Source organism: Acyrthosiphon pisum, chromosome X (genome assembly GCF_005508785.2).
Source record: "Acyrthosiphon pisum isolate AL4f chromosome X, pea_aphid_22Mar2018_4r6ur, whole genome shotgun sequence".
Classification (NCBI taxonomy): domain Eukaryota; kingdom Metazoa; phylum Arthropoda; class Insecta; order Hemiptera; family Aphididae; genus Acyrthosiphon; species Acyrthosiphon pisum.
The window spans coordinates 80,405,444-80,424,164 of NC_042493.1; the positions used below are offsets into that span (position 1 = coordinate 80,405,444).

Below are 18,721 nucleotides of genomic sequence, written 5' to 3' on the forward strand. Positions count from 1 at the left end.
CTCATTTATAAGTCCGTGTAATTTGTACTGGACTGTAGTTTTTAGATAAACACCACTTGTATAGTATTAGACCCGTCGGCTGTCGCGTATATACTCGACTTGAATAAACAGTAAACATTTAAGTCTGGTATCCCGGCGTAAAATGTTTAGCCACGCCTAAAGTGAATTACTGTTCGTTAATCATTGCATTGCGGTGTGTACACAAACAATTAATTGCGGACGTTCCATTTTTTTAGTTATTTTTTTTTAGGGATACTTTTATTTTTGTACCTTGGTAGATGTAGTGAATTTTTTAAAATACCAAGCCGTCAAATATTGACTATTGTATCGTTTAATGTAGTCTTCTGTCTTCGTGTAGATACACATAGTAAGACAATATAATAATATATTATGCATTGTATGCATACATATTATATGTATTATTGTATTCTATTTTAATTACACAATATATTATACGTGTATATGTGTGTGTGTGAATATATATATATTTATATTATAGTCTCAATACCCACTATAACTTATAAGTTGGGCTGGGATTTATATATGTAATATTAAAATAGTAAAATATGCAAGGAATATTTTCCAAACCAAAAAAGAATCTTATAATTTTAAAACAAATTTAATTAATTTACTTATTATATAAGCTAATAATTATGTATGCTGCTCTTACTTTTAAATAAATCCACACCATTTTAAAAACCTTTTAAAATTTTTTCGTCGAAGATAAAATCATTGATTTTATGAAACTTAAACTATGAGCGTAATATAGCCTTTTGCACTATTTCTGTTTAAATATATCTACAATGTATAATGCATTTTGTGTGTTAATATTTCAAATATGCAAAGCTAGGTAAAATATTCAAAATTGTAAAAGGATGCTGCCAAAAAAAAAATACCAATGCATATAAATCCTAGTCCTTGTTGTAGGTATACCTATAAGCGTCACGGTCATCTACAAGTAATGTTATTATTATCATTTCCAATTCAAATATTACGAGAAGATACATAAAGTGAAATTGGTTGCTGTGGATTTTTTTTTAGGTTTCTAAACATAAGTTTAGAACACCTTATATATCACCATTAGTTACCAGTACGGCACGATTGTTGATATTAAGATAATAATATTTTTATATTAAACATTATTTTATGTATTGTCCGTAGTTACCGTACATAAATTGTACATGGAACTATAGCTTATTGCGTTGTATTAAATTACGTTTAGAAACCGGGAATTTGGTACGCTCACAGAGTTACTTTTCCTAATATTTTTATTTTTATAATTCATTATTATTTACTAATCATTATTATGACTATTTTAATTACTAATCACTATTTTAATATAATTGTTATATAGAATACATCTATACCTAATGACGAAACCGAAAAATCTAACACGCATCGTTTTTCCTAAAACAAATCTGCAGTTAATCTCATATTTTTATTGCCCAAAAAAATAATAACTGGTACCGACGACCATCGTTGTAGTAGTTATACTGGCTCCGCTGTCACGGTAACAAAATAATATAATGAAATTGTGTGTACATAATATAATAATAATACCATTATATGGTGTGCGGCTCTGTTCCCGGTGCAAGGGCGGGGGGTGTTTGTTTAACAACGATTGGGAGGGTCGCCGAAAAAAGGATCTCACACGAACACAAATACACACACAAACATACACATGGCTGCGCGGGTGAAGTGGTGGGTCAGCGGCGGGAAGTGATGGTCTCGGACGAGTCAGGGCGATATTATTATGCCGGTAGCTAGCCGATTTCTGTATCTGCGAGTTAGCGCGGCGGCGGAGCGTCCTGCGCCGACGACGACGAACCTCGGTGGAACACCGCCGCCGCCGCCGCCGCTGTAGGGTGGAACCGAAAAAGTATATATATATATATCGCGTTTATATATACGCGCGCTCATGGGCGGCGGCACACGCACGCACGCACTAACGAACGAACGCTCGTTACAGCTGCGCGCGTATCCTAGCAGGGATCATCGATTCCGGCGGTGGCGGCGAGCGGAAACGGCACAGCTTCCACAGCAGCCCGGGACGACTGCGACGCGCACGATACACGCACCCCTCGCCGTATATAATATATAAAATGCCACTCCGCACGCCGTTCGCACCCACCAAAATCCCACCCCACCGACGCTCGCGCCACCGCCACCGCTACACGATTCCCACCCCCCCCCCCCCCCCCGCCACCGCCGACTTTGCCTGCCGCCGCCAGATCCGCAGCCGCCGCCCGAGTCAATAGCCGCGCTTCTCCGCGCGTCCGGTTCTCCCGGATCCAAATTCTCACGCGCTCCACAAAACTGGGTTGCCGCGCGCGGTCGACGACTACGCGCGCACCGCGCACACATTACTGCCGGCTCCACCCTCCTGCCGCGGCCACCGCGCTTCTGCTGCTGCTGCTGCTGCTGCTGCTGTACACCACCCTGTGTGCTGCTGCTCCTGCTCTTGCTCCTGCCGCTTCCAACTACTACGGCGGCGGTGACGACGACGACGACGACGACGACTACGACGACGGCGGGCGGCGGCGACTACGACACCGACACCGCCACTACCACCACTACCACCTCAACCGACGCGGCCGCGCATCCTCGTCCACATCAACTGCCGCGCTCCCGCGACCACCTCGGCCGTGCACCTCGTCGGCGGCAGTAGTATCCGCGTCCCCGGACATAACGTCCGTCCGCCGGTTGTGTCCGCTCGCGTCGTTTGCCCCGTATAATATATATATACCACCTATATATCATACACGACGTGTTTTGATCACAATTTTTCTGTTAAACCCGTAGTGCGGCAGTATATATAGAATAACGTCTAGCGAAATTGTCCTTTTAATATATATATATAATATTAAAAGAGTGTGCGCGGGGTGCGTGTAAACACACGGACAACAGTTGTCTCGCGTGAAACCACAATAATTGTTTTCAGCCGACCACGACGACGGGGTGCAGGTTGTGTGTGCAAAAACCGTGAACGTTTTCTCTTATCTTATACAATTACCTTTTTATATATATTTAATATTTAAATTTATTATCCGTCCGCATTACACAACACTGCACGTGCGAGGAATATCCGGTACCGCGTACCATCGACTCTAAATGAGTTACCGTCGGCTGCAACAGCGGCGTAGGAGGGCAATCGTCTCGTGTTCCACAAATACATCGTTCCCCCGGTGCACTGGCGGTGGCGGTACGACACCGGCGCGAACAGCGGCTTTAGAGGGTGGTAGGTAGTGCGTCTGCATCAGCATCCACGACGATATCGTCATAATCGGCCGAGACGACCGGCGCGTTATATACACGCACACTATTGCTCACGACGCAACGCTTAGTGCTCAATATAACTGTAACCAAACCATTTTCAATCTCAAATATAATTTAAATACAAAATATATATATTATTGATATTATACGATCGCTGTGAGTATACACGCGTATAATTAGGTATAATAGTAGTACATAATACACACCGCTGCGCCTTTCCAGTGCCTATAATAATATAATATTTATACGGCGTCCATACCGAGCGTTTCGATGGACAACCAAAACAACAGCACCACTACCACTTTCCTGCCACCACCCATCGACGGTGAGGCGTCGGCGCCGCTCGCGCAACCCGACGACGATTTCGTGGTGCCCCTTTCAGTGGCTGGTACCCCCAATACACCGGCCGACGACGGTGGCACTGGATCTACCGTGTCGCCCGTGTCTCCTGTCCACCTCAATCGTCAGCAACACGGCGCAATGATGATGGACGACGACCAAGCGGCCAATACCGCCGCCGATAGCGGTGCGACGGATGACAGCTCCGTGCTGTTACCGCCACCCGACGATACGGAAAACGAAGAGAAACCGAACAAAGACAACGCGGACGATGAAGACAACGGTGGTGACAACAACGACGAGGCCGCCGACGACGATGACCAGGTGCCCGTTCTGGCCATGTCTGGTATTCTGCCGGCCACAGCTACTGGCGGTGGCCAGATTTCTGACTCGAAGAAAAACGCTGGCGGACCGAACGACTCGGCCGGCGGTGGAGCGGGGACTGGAAACGGAGAAAATAAATCCAAAGAGAAGTGAGCACATTTATTATATAATTATTTTCTTTATAATATAATATTATATTAATTATGTATTTATAACCAATCATTTTTTGATATTATTAAAACTATTGAAAAATATGACTGTGAAACTAGTGTTGGTAGTTGGTATCATGTATGTTTATAGTCGTGAACATTTTAAAGTGAGAATTGTGTCTGCCCTCCCATTCGTATCTGACCCCTTGCAATATTTTTAGGGACTCGTGCGTTCAAGCGAATTGGTATTGGTTTTGATCAACCAGTATATGGTCGTATATGTCCTCACATCTCAGTTTTCGGGGTGCTTATGCGCGCGCGTCGTGGATTATGGGGAGTGGTATTTGTGAGAGAGAGCCAACGAAGTTTCCCTCTAATCCGAACTTGGCGTTTCATTAATAAAAATAGTAATAAATCATTTTTACTATAAAACGACTCATACATAACACGATATCACAAACACAATAGTATGAAATATATATTATAACGTTCAAACACCCGTTCGAATGATTAGATACTTTAATTAAAAATTGTATCTTTATTATAATATGAATAAAACAAGTAAGTACTTAATATATAATATATTTATATATATATATATAAATTGTTGAGACGGGTACTGTAATTATTATAATAGTGATGGAGGTAGAGGTGGAAGTGACGGCGGCGGATGTTGTTGTTACACTTATTTTATATGTATATATATATATATATATATAGGTAGGCGTGTGGCGACGCGATGATCATCTGTGGTAGCGGTGGCAATATTGTGTAGCCAGGGAGTCTGTTGCTAGAGTTGTCTGTTGTCTATCCAACGTCGGTCTTTGAATACATAATAATATTCAATTGACAAAACTCGGTGCGCGTATACGTAGGTATTCAGTATAATAAGGTGCGTTTCAATAGAATAGGAACAATTGAGTATTAATTTTTGAATACTTAAGTTCAAGTTATTTTCAAGTATAAGATATTTTTTAACACCATTCGGCTTTTTCTTTTTTTGTAAGTGTTATTAAAATGTACAACGATTCTACAATTAGTTTGGTTAATTATACTCCTCCACCCGTGCGGTGCGAGTACGTAATGTAGGATATTATAATTCATTAAATTATATAATATATCAATTCATTATACAATACTACAATAAGTTTATCACACAAAAATACATAATAACTATAGGTACTAAACCTAACGACTTTTAAACGCACCCTAACGTGTACTATCCGTGTAGTCCGAGTACCATTCGTACGTGTGTGCCGATTCAAGAAAACTGAATCGAAAAAAATATATAATGGCGAAATCTAAATCTTCGGGAAGTGGAAATCATCTCAAGTAAGTTTCACGCACGAATACAATACTATAATTTTAAATATATCTAATACACATTATATTATTTTTTTATGCACAATAGCAATAAACGTATGGAAATTCAATTAATAACATTATTAGTATATACGCGATACCAACGACTTATTATTATTATTATTCGTATACCTAGGTACTCATAAAATCATAAACAGATATGCACGTATACGCATAATATATATAATATACATGAATGTATATGTACGTAAATTTAGGGTGGGCTATACACACACACACACACACACATACAAATGAATAGAGTGGGTAATCGTAGTATGTTTTCCCCGGTGGTAGTCACCCTAAGCGTGGTTCATTGCAATATGTATATATATATATTATACTATGTATATCTGTATATATTTATATATATGCATATATTATATACCTATACGTATGTACGACCAGACGCTTTCGAAATAATTTTTAAAAACGAGAAATTCAACACGCACGCGCGAATGAAATATTATAACGCATATAAAACAATAATATTATAATATCATGTACTGTACAGACCGTTGCACATTTTCATCCTACGGCGACGACGACGTGTGTATTTTATACGCGTGAGAACTACGTCGTCGGCAGTAACATTGTAAAGTAATAGTTATAGTTATAATAATAATAATAATAATAATAATAATAATATGATTATTAATAATATCATCATACCGTTTAATTGTATATAATATAATAAAACACAATATACGCATAATCCATATATATATATATATACAACCCGATGTTACAAATATCCGTACCGGGAGCTGGATGAGGGACCGCACGTATTATACACATTTGTCTGTAATATGATGTGTACGTGTGAGAGCATTAATTGATGTCAATTTGTAGTGTGTGTGTGTGTATGTGCGTACGTGTTTTATATACAAATGTATATGTATACCTCCCATCGTATTAACTATATATTACAAGCATTGCTTCCGCAGCTAAAAGTTTGCCGTTGCCGCCGATGTATAAATAATAATAATACACAACGAGGCCGTATTAATTTGCGATCACCGCAGTTCGCTATACGTATAATGTATAAGCAAATACACGGTGAAACAAAGTATTTCATTTTTAATTAATTATAATGATTATTATTGTCAAAAGCTATTACCATATGCATACGTTGCGGTTTACACCGTTGTCTCCCGTCGCTCGTGATGCATGGCGGACGCTGTTAACGTTGTAGCGGTTACCTACCTATATCGTATACGTCTATTATACACCAAATAATATATAGTATACAAATATAATATATTAACTATATACATAGTATCTATATACTATATAAGCATACAACTGCTGTATGAAAACGCTTGCAATAATATCATATTTCTGAGTTAAAATATACATAAACGATATATATACAATAATATTATATCCTATTACTACATTTGAATAAATTTCTATCGAAGATCGAACTGTTCCATCAAATAATGTTTGTTATAATTTAAAACACTATAGCCTATAGGTACAGTATACGTTGTGGTTGTGTACCTACACATATACAAAATATTATCTTTATATTATTATTGTTGCGCTAAAATAATATATAGCCACTCCTATTTATACGTTTGTATTATAATTAATAAGCTGTGAGTAAAACACTTGTGTGATAAATTGATATAGTTAGTAGTTACCCTTTCGAAATCGGTTCAGGGATATTATATTTTATTTTTCCAGGTCCAATATGATAGACGTCCTCCATTTGGAATAGTCATAAATAGTATTTGTACGGCAACCGCCATAAATATAAATGAAAAAAAACCATACTTATACTTATACTTATATATAAGGTATATAGGTGGGTAGTTTTTTTTACTTATATCTATAATATAAGTAATAAGTATATATAAAATAGGTATAGGTCCGAAATAAAACGTGATTCGAATGCGATTGAACTTGCAATCAATCAATCAATTCAGTATTATTAATGATAGCTGTAGCACCTTACACACTTGTTGGGTATAAAATCGTCATATATACCTATACCCAAGTAACCATTATACACTTAATCATACACAAAGTGATTGTATATTTTACAAAATTATTTTTATTTTTTTTTTAAACTGATTGTCGTTTAATAGAATGTTAAATAATACAGTATATAATAATGTAATTAAATAATAGTTCGATACTTTTTGTACTTATACATCGGTAATTTATATGACATAATATATATAATAGAACTTTATACAAAATTAATAATTGAAAAAAAAATAATTTTCCATAATATTTCGATGTATATAATATATAATACCTATTACGTGTAACCATCAAATTAAACATAAGTAGAAGTGCTTATAATTTATTATTCAAGCCATAGGCATTTATAGCAGCGGATCGTACGTATTATATTATGTCATAGTAGTTTGTAGGTTTAAATAATTCACGTAGATATACCTACCACACGCTCTCTTGAGTAAACTTAAATCGAAAACGCTTATTAGGTAAACTATCAACCTCTTTATAAATACGATTTAAAAAATTAATTATTAAAATCATACAGATCTCCAATTAAGCAATATAAAATATAATCATATTCATGATCGCTTATATATTGTTGTGTATTTTATTGAAGAATAATAATTAAAAAAAGGACGGAATGATTTTAATCAAAACACTCACAACCCTCATTTATCAGATAATCTCAATTAAAATGTAAACACTCATAAAATTATAAATAAAAATGTTCTTTGTTCAATATTTATCATTTACACATCAAAATATTTATTTTTCAGAATATGTAGTGTAAATTATAGGTTGCCATTTAATTAAGTAAAAACCTATATAATCACTACGATAAAAATATATTTAAAATTTAGAATTATTTTTAAAGTTGTATAGTTTTCTAACTCTCAAAAACACAAAAATTGAAGATAAAGATATTATATAATAATTTTAATAACAACAGTGTATGAATAAATATACACGATTAAAAATAGTATAACTACCTATAACCTATATAAGAATAAATAATCGATTTGAATGTTCGAGGATGAATATCCTGACTTACAATATTATAAACATACTGTACACCTAATATCTATACACACGAAGAACTTAATAGTTTTCACGGAAAATGCCTATACATTATGTGTGGTAAGTCGTGTCGTTATGTGAATTTAATCGATCGATCGTCAATGCCGCCGCCGCCACCATCGCCACTCCCTCTAATGTATAATATGGTGTTAACGACCTGTGTTATTATTGCTACTTGCGCGGTAACGGGAACGATCGAGGATATCCTCTCGCGGTATTTTTTTTAATTTGTTTTTTTATTTTTTTTAATATAAAACACGTCGGCGTTTCTTCGATAATAGGTTTTAATAATAAAAAAAAAAAATAATACAAGAGCGTATCGCGCCGATTTCTCTAGGATATTACGCGATGACAGTCAAGTGATCGCAGTTATGACGATGGTGAATGGTGGTGGTGTAGACGTGGATGGCGATCTCGATAATCGCGCATGCATAACCGACAAACAAGAGGCTAGGAAGGAACGAAAGGACTTGAGAACGCTAAAAAAAATTTATGGTGAACAATTGAAAAAAAATCCTTCGATGTGTATTTTTTTTATCTTTCTTCGACCATGTTTTACGTGCTGTTCACACTGAACAATGTGCCACAGCCGATCGACGATGAGTTGTCGAAAATACGACTAAAACGAATTACACGTAGAATATCCATATAATGTGTATATATATTTTATATATAGATATACTTATAAGAGCAACAAGAAATAATATAACAGCTACTAAAAACACAGAAATAATTCTATAATACGAATAAAAGTTAAAACGCCTAATGAAGGAGAAAGCGTAAAAAATCGTAGCATGACGATATAGCTATAGTTGACACAATTGTTAAAATAAATGTATTAATATTTCAATCAATATTTGAATAAAATATATAATAATATATAGAAATCAATTAAAAGCTTTTTTTAAAACAATTATTTTTTTTTTCAAGATTAATAATTAATAACGGATTCGTGGCCTCTCATATAATAGGGGTTTAAATTATGCATGTTATAATGTAAACATCTATACTACCTACATAGGTACTTATATTAAAATATTTTATTCACACTTTGGACTAGACATTTTTAACCGAAAGGTCTAAAAACCGTGTTGTACGTTATGAATACAAAAATAAATATTCAGGATTTAGTAGTTGATTGTGGAAACGAGGTCAAAAGCAAATTTATATAAATACGTGGGGCTTTGTTTATGCACTATAATGAAAAAAAAGTAGTATGACACAAATTGTATTTTTGTATTATCAAACCAAGTTGATACCTATATTAAAAAAGTGTATATACCGACCAAAGTATATTTGCAATGTTTTATTAAACCATCAAAAACATATATATATATCTGCATGGAGTATCTCGTATCTGAAAATAATATTTATAACATAATAACAGTGAACTTAGAACTACATATACAAGACGTATATTGTGTTTTTGTCAGAACCCCCGTCTCTTATTCGGTCTTTCTCTATCACTCTCTCTCTCTTGCTCTGTCTCTTTTATTATTATTATTTTTGTGATACCTAACAAACGAAAATAAGTAGAACTCTTTTGGTACCTAATGGATTAGTTTTGGAATAAAGTTTAATGTAGGTGCAATATATTAATCATACCCGTATTTTATACAAAACTTCTTTCTTGCTTTAATTAGCGAAAAATCTTTAATTACATTTTGAAAGAGCTTAATGAATAATGATGATATTTTATCGTCTTCAATAGACAACAATAATGGTAGAGAATCTATTGAATTCAATCTTTCTTATTAGTTTCATTAATGTAGTCATCAAAAATACGCCCTAAAAAAGTTTTTTATTTAATAAAGATTTCCTGTTTACATATTTTTATAATTTATTGATTTAATCTTGAAATAAATTCATACGAGTATATGCGCCATCGTTTATTCAATTTATAAGACAAATACATATTGGAATTTCGAAATAAAATTCAGGGTATGCAGTTAATTCAATAAATTTTAAATGGGGAAAACTCTTAGGATATTGAATAATAAAAGTTTGAAAATCAAGACTGTGGTCCAAGAGACTTATAATTTATAGTCCCAGGCCCCAGCGTAGGGGTACTTGTTTTGTTTGAACGTGCGTAACTTTATAGACTTGATAAATATATTTATCGCGTAAACCGCCTCTACCAATTCCTAGGTATAATAAAAGTAGAAGAAAATCGTTTCTTTCGGCCGTGTTTATTCTGTACAGTAACAATAAGCTGTTGTTGCGCTTGCCGCCCTTGGCAGTAGCCAAGTAATATAACCTTACTGCGGCGTCCCTTAACTTAAATATTAATTCAATTTATTTTCACCGTCGTGAATTACGAGAAAAATGTAACGCCCTTAGTTAAAGCGTGCGCTCTTGGCCAATGTCCACTTTGCTAGTTGCCACACAAGGAAAATATATATTATATACATAATACGTTTTATGACAACCAATTATTCGTACTTCAGCAATATATTTTTTTTGTGAACAATAATTATTTAGTTCGTTATGCAAATGTTGTTATGGTCTACAAGTAATACAAGATGATATTATACAAAATCATGCATTATGCATTTATGCCTAATGTTACATGTACTTATAAATCAGTGCATTGTGCATACAAATATTATCTATAATCTATATACAAATTAGAAATACATTTTAATGTACCTAGGTATGATATTAAATGTATATAGGTAACTATTCAATTTTACGCATTGATACATTTGATCTTAATTTCTAATCAATAGGTATGTGTATATCATCAGGCGGAGTTCTATAATGTTTTAAAAATATAAAAACAATGTACTTCAATAAGTTATTTAGATAATGTTACAAAAATGAAAAAAAAATCAATTTATAGGTACCTATGGAAATTGATTAGGAACAAGTTATATGGAAAAATTCAAAGTATAAAAATACAAGTTTTATATATTTTTTATATTTATAAAAGAATAGTAGGTACATCAGAGTAGCTGACAACAATATAATAAGCAAAAATAGAAATAAAACCTTAGTATAATTAAAATGTGATTAATTGTATGCATCATTAATTGTAAGGAATCAAATTGTGTGTGCAAAAATAGCAACATTATGATTTAAAACACATCGAACAAATTTATTTTACATTAAAATCTGCAACCGTATATAATTGCAAGCGATATATAAACATCAGTTAGAATAGTTATATAAATTACACCATTTAAAAATTAAAATTAAAATAGGGAATTATAGTTACACGCGAATTATTTAAATTTTAAATTTACCATAATTAGTATGTAAAGTTGGTTCGTCATGATATGAAATGGTACTTCTGCTGTACTTTATGCGTGTCAATGAAATGCGAATTGTGACATACAATATCGTATAGAATTATGTTTTCAAAGGGTTCAATTTAGGTAATTCGATAGTTATCATTTATTACATCGTTAACAGTACCTACCTACCTATTATTTAATAAATACTTGTATATATAGGTATGAAGATAATTATACTATACATATTATGTATATAGTTTTTTAGTACCTATACCTAGGTAATAGGCCTGGTACCGTTAAAAATTTTAATAAATAGCAACTGTAAAAACACTAATGCGTTGTCAATCTTTATGTGCAGATCACGTTACACGACCGGTAGCGGCACAGGAGCCGGGACGGATGCAGAAGATTCCGGAACAAACAATCCGCAGACGGCTTTGGGATGTGGGACTACGTTTGAATACGTAGTACTGGTAACGGCATGCTCATTTCTGTTAGTGGCTGTCACCGGCACCACCGTTTACTGGACCATGGCCTACCGAGGAGGATACGACCCCAACTGGTTTCCCTGGCCACCGCAGACCCCATTGCAAATGTTAACCATAGGCGTATTTACTTATAAGCACCCGCAAAACATCACTGACGGTGGAAGCGACATCAGTACGACAATTTCAACGACCACGGTGGAACAGCAACAATCTTCATTGTTAAACATATCGTCTTCAAACGTTTCGATCGAAGATCAGCGGTTCAACCTACACCCTACTCTGATGACGATCGGATTCGTCACTTTAACCGGATTCTGTAAGTTAATGGAGACATAAATGTTATATATTATAAAACCGTCATGATTAGTGATTACATTATAATTTAGAATAGATTTGAGATATATAATATTATACTGTAAATAGTGATCATGTGATCACTACTGTACCTTACAGAATTAAAACTGATATAGGTATTGACTTTTTTTGGAAATCACATTCAATATATTTATATGAATATTTTTATTAATTCTTCTAAATTTTGGCTCGCAGCTATATTGGTGTACAGAATGGCCGCTGGATGTTCGACTTCGTGCAGAGGTAGTTATGTGAAATTAACACACGGACTTTTGCATATGGGCACCATACCGTGTGTATTGTTTGGAGGTGTGGCCGCCATGGAATATCATCGTTTGAAAGGTTTACCGCATATGTACTCATTACACAGTTGGATGGGATTGTTGACCCTTATGCTTTTTGCAATTCAGGTAATAATAAAATAATAATACCTACAATATTACTATATCTACATTCGATTCACATTTCACTCACGACGTGCACCGATTGAAAACACGATGTTTAATTTTGAATCGGATTTTCTTCATAGCTCATCCTTGGATTGTTCACGTTCGTTGTGTTGTTGTGTTGTCGCGGTGCAACGGCTGTGTGTCGCTTACGATGTTTTACGCCCATACACGCCACTCTTGGACTGTGCACGTTCACACTGGCCATAGCTACATGTCTCACCGGACTTCAGCAACGCGCCGACTTCTCGATATTCAGCAATAATAATGGGTTCGTATACTTCGTTCCCGTCATAATACTATATTATAATTGCACTTCGTATATAAATCTACGTCTACCTACTGAATTTATGATTTCATACGTGTTTTTTTCGTCTCGACAATTCCTACTCTACGTGTTCGGTATTTTGTGTATATATATTATATAATATACACATATCGAGTATTGTTCTGAGAATTTTTCCCTATTTCCATTTTTCCTCCAAAATATAATTGGTCCATGTCTGATACTTTGGTCGTTGAGGAGATTGAGTAAAGATAATTTTATTAAACTCAATTAGGTAATATTTTTATTATTTTGATATTTAATAATACATATATTATTATATTCAATTAGAGTAAAAGAACTATTAGGTATTTCATTATAATTTACCATGATACATTCGTTACGTTAACCGCGCTTTTTAAATTTCCTACTGGCTACTAACCCAATATTTGGGTAGCTATAATATCTATAAGAATAATTATTCTTAGTTTAGGTTAGAATAATTATTCTTAAGGCATGGCACCTATATAACGTATACATTTTATATTTGTATGTATAATTATATGGCGTATAGTAGGTATCCATGAATGATAAATAATATATATTGATAACCGATAAGCAATATTAATTATTTATATATTATGTACTAAAAATATCAATACAGGCAACAGCAACAGCAAAAACCGCATCTGCAACATCAGACGACTCCGCTGCCGACGCCGTCGTCGTCTTCGTCTTCCTTAAATTCGGGCGAACTACACGGTCGCGCGTTGCCACAACAAGCTATTATCAACATTCTAGGCGTGCTGTTGATGATGGCTCTGGTGTTTGTCACAGCCGCACTATTGTCGCAGAAGAAATCATGCCGGAGAAATTCGTCGTCGTCGTTGTCGCCGTCCACGATGAGATATTGCCGAAATGGTGGGCAATCGTTCCAACTGGTACCGTCTTCGGCAGCTGCGGCGGACGGATCCGATCACGGCGGCCGCAATGGCCGGATGTGATCATTAAAATACTATAAATTGTTTTACGACGACGACGACGACGATCACGTTGCAACGACCGACCAGACACGCGCGCACCACATACCTAAACATAATATTATTATATAATATAAATATCACATTATTATATTGATTGTTCAGTCGACACACGCAATAACATTACAGATCGTACTCTAAAGTCTATTATATTATAAAGCACACTATACAAAATATAACTTATATTTTATAATACTATTCATTCGTTACACCTATCGAAAAGCTCGACGTGCAGACGACGTATAGCACCGAAACTCCCGAACCGTGCGTGACGGTGAAGACCGGACGTAACACGACATGCCGCGAAACGAGCGTTTAGACGCGTTGATAGTGACTTCCGACAACGACGAAGACGACAAGAAAACCACAGGACATGGTCTGAGACAACTACCTGTTGCGGTAATAATACAACGGCGTAACGGTGGACGATCGACTCCGTAAAATATAATATAATAATATATAATAACGGTGGATGAATTTGGAAGTCTGCTGTTTGGTATTGTTATTTATATGTTGAATTACAATACCTTAAAATATATAATATACGATTACGCCGCTATAATAATATTATGCTTGCGTCGGTGATGTGGCGTCGATGATTGTGACGATGGCGTTGGTGATATTGGTGATAGTGGTGATGGCACTATTGAAGAAAATTTGCACACACAACAATCATATACACCTTCTTTTAGTACCTATACTATAACCATACTATACTTCTATAATATACCTACGTTATACTTTCATAGTAACAAGTATACTATGTATATAGTGAATGCTATTAAACCTACTTACATTTTGTACGCTTTAATCCATCATATTATAGTATTTAAAGCTTAAACAATAAGTATAAATGCATATTTAATTGTTTTTTTTTTCGATGATTTGCTCTGTTAACCGTGGAATAAATCTATGTTTGCTACTTCGCTCGCTGTGGTGGTCAAATGATATTATCACGGGAATGGGGGGGGGCTAATTTTTTAACATGTACCTACTATTTTATCTTAAAAATATAATTTCTTTTATGGAAAGATGTATTACCCATACCCTCCTTTTACCCATTTGACCATCACTGTTCGCTAAGAAATCTTTTATTTCATAATGTATCTACCTATCTTCTTTCGTGCTACAGTTATCATCGGTTATTGAGTTTTCAATTAATAAGGGGTGCGCTATGCACCGGATTTTTCTCGCATACTAAAACCTTTGTTCATAAGTGCCAAATAAAGTTCATGCATATTAACGTTGTAAATTATAATTAATTAGATGTGATATATATTAGTAGGTACCTAGGTATTGAATTTGAAATAGGTATGAAAAAAAATAACATAAATAATGACTTTCAAATTAGATATTTAAAAGATTTTAACTTTTAACTCTGGAAAACCCCGTCGTTTATAGTCAAATAAAACCTAAAGTTTTATTTATATTCCTACCGTATATTGTATGTACCTATGTATTTAAGTTTTCTACTGCAGATACTTAGTTAAGTATTAAAATAGAGAATTGCATTTATCGTTTTAAATTGGTCAGCGCACTTGGCACTTTACTATACATACGCAATTGCAAGTTACAACACCTCCCCCTGTAGTATCCACCTACTTATACATTCATTCGAAAATATATTTCTTGAGGCATGAAAGGGAGGCATATAACATATTAGGTATATTTCTTAGTATTTAGAGGTTCTGTATACGGTTTTTCAAACGCTTTTGTCATGAAGGTTAATTCCCAAGGAACTTTAATTATATAGTACCACTTTTATTTATTTACATTCCGAATATATATAATATATTAAATAAAATATAGGTACCTACATATATATATATATATATACAGAGCTCATATTTGCGCCATGGTGTTCTTACTAGTATCCCATACATATATTGTATATACAGGTTACACGGAAAACGCTTAAGTTCCTTCTGTATCCATGTACACATTTTATAATATATTATATGTATATAGTATATACCTATACGAAAAATGTTCCACATGTACCTATAATATCTTATCTTTTTTCAAATCTATAATATTGGTATTGTGGGTGTTTCAGAGGCGGTGAACAGACATTATCCGAGTTGATCAAACAAAAGTTACACTTGAACAAGGAACCGGTAGTGGTTAATGTGTTGGCCGTTTTGTTGGTATCCGTACTGGTAATTGTGTCGTACACGGTACGCCGAGAGTCACTGAAGCGGAGGCCCAACAACAAACCGTCATACACGGCGACAGTGAGTCCACTACGCGTAAAATCTTCGTCGTCGTCTACAGGAAAGTTTGGAACGGGAAAGCAATCGTCGCAGCCTCCGGTTTGAGGAGCATATACACACATTCTGCAACGATTTCTGCCATCACTTCTATATTTAATACAAACAAAATACAATTAATAACAAAAGTACAACAAATTGTCATCGTCGTGTAATCGGTCTTATACTACCTATATTTATAGAAATAACATACATTCTAAAATTTGTTTCTCCTATATCATCGCAACCGGCCTACATTTTCATTTCCATTTTCATATTTATTTTTTTTTTATCTATAATAATAAGTTATAAGTACACTATATAATACGTTAACATTCATCGGCCGTGACATTGCGCAATTATTAATGAAAGCTTTAAGTAACATTAACATTATTATCTCTGTGTTCCACATTCCTATTTGTCTTCCTATTTCCACATTTATCTTTAGATAGATACTATTATGCGTTTATTTTTGTGAATATGACAAATCGCTATAACTTACCGAAACTGAAGTAATACTTCAGATCGAGTATATTATATTCACACGAGTATTTATAGTTGATAGTGTAGTAGGTATTAACCTACATATAATAACGTAGTTAGACAATGATACAGTTAAATGGAAACGACTTTTTTTTTAAATATCGCGTCATTTCTACTATTGATATTTATGTTTATGTTTATACACGCACTTGTATACACGCATGTGTATTTATGTGTGTGTACGCGTGTGTTAGATTACTAAATTATAATTACCTATGGAATTTTTTTTTACAACAACGTACCTATTTGATAAATGTATATAGGATTAAGAAAAAAAAACAATACGTTCGGCACGCGTGTGTTTGCAATATTACAACTAAACAGTGTCTATCAATTAATTTATATATATATAATGTTCATAAAAAAGTAAAAACACAACATTAATTATGTGTGAAGGTTTAGAATAAACAATTTAAAACAATTCGACCAAATTTAAAACAATCGCGAGTTTTACACATTATTTTATGTAAAATTATTATATATTATTATTATTTATTATAATTATCAATAGCATTTTGTGTGTGTGTGTATGTGTGTGTGTGTGTGACTTTTTCAAAAATATAAATACATTTAACTATAAGATAAGTTATAATTATCGAAACTATACTAATATATTATTTATAAATTATTAATGTTTTTCGTAATATTTGTATTTAAATTTTTAACAAAAACAACATATAGATAACAATATTATTACTATATAAATATATATGAGTAGTCAAGAAACATAGAGATTATTATTATCATTATTATATATAATATATATGTATATAATATATATATATTATATATTTATATTATATATTTATATTAATATATTATTGTTTTTGTTATTGATAACTTTTTTTTATTATTATTATTATTACTATTTATATTTCTAATTTATTGTACGTTTTTTTTTTGGGTGTTGTAATTAATTTTATTAAATAGCTAGAAAAAAAATTTTAGAATTTTTACAAAGAAACTTACGCGTACTATATACCATTACTAATTATAGCTACTACAAGTACCAATTTATTATTATTATTATTATTATTATTATTATTATTATTATTATCTAGCATAATATATTAATATGTGTATTATATATATATATATTATAATATTACATATACATATTACTATTAACATAATTATAACTAGTTGTTTTACTATATAATAAATGATAATACATTTTCAAAAATTCTTTATGTGTATTAGATATTAGTATAATGTTTAAATGTCTTTTAAATGCAATCATTAACTCTGACACAAGTGCACAACTCATAAGCAGTTCACATCATAGACGATAGGTAGTCACAAAATCCATAATAAATGCAGTAATTAACAAAATATCTGAAAAATAATAAGGTTATGATAGCCTTATATAGGTTTTCAGGTATTATGGATCCGAAATATTACATTATAAAATGCCCTTTACCTTCAGGCAGATTTTCTGTCAATTACATTATGTGTAATGTGTTATTGCTTTTTTACACATCAATATAAAATATAGGTAGTGGTAAATATCAGTATAAAGATTGGTGACATAAATGTAGGAATTTAATTTAATTCAAAATTGACGTTTTCTATTATAAGTGAACAAATTGTGATGATAAATGA

General features: G+C 33.5%; 1 protein-coding gene across 2 annotated transcripts; it reads left to right on the forward strand.

Annotated features, from left to right (window-relative positions):
* The first annotated feature begins 2,600 nt into the window (after window positions 1-2,600).
* LOC100161496 lies at window positions 2,601-17,503 on the forward strand. 2 transcript variants are annotated; one of them, XM_016803602.2, is made up of 6 exons: window positions 2,601-4,088; window positions 12,093-12,538; window positions 12,772-12,986; window positions 13,106-13,293; window positions 13,952-14,726; window positions 16,384-16,514. In XM_016803602.2, exons 1-5 carry the CDS (start codon window positions 3,547-3,549, stop codon window positions 14,289-14,291), a joined length of 1,731 nt encoding a protein of 576 aa, XP_016659091.1. In that variant the 5' UTR covers window positions 2,601-3,546; the 3' UTR covers window positions 14,292-14,726; window positions 16,384-16,514. The 2 variants fall into 2 exon arrangements, with proteins under 2 accessions (XP_016659091.1, XP_001949276.1); XM_001949241.5 differs by lacking the exon at window positions 13,952-14,726 and having other exon boundaries at window positions 2,606-4,088; window positions 16,384-17,503.
* The last annotated feature ends 1,218 nt before the right edge of the window (window positions 17,504-18,721 follow it).

Bases quoted from the DNA above. Each gene is read 5' to 3' on its own strand.
- LOC100161496 (XM_016803602.2), top strand. From the start codon at position 3,547: ATGGACAACCAAAACAACAGCACCACTACCACTTTCCTGCCACCACCC. The intron at 4,089-12,092 runs GTGAGCACATTT...CTTTATGTGCAG, and splicing joins GAAAATAAATCCAAAGAGAA to ATCACGTTACACGACCGGTA. The intron at 13,294-13,951 runs GTTCGTATACTT...ATATCAATACAG, and splicing joins ATATTCAGCAATAATAATGG to GCAACAGCAACAGCAAAAAC.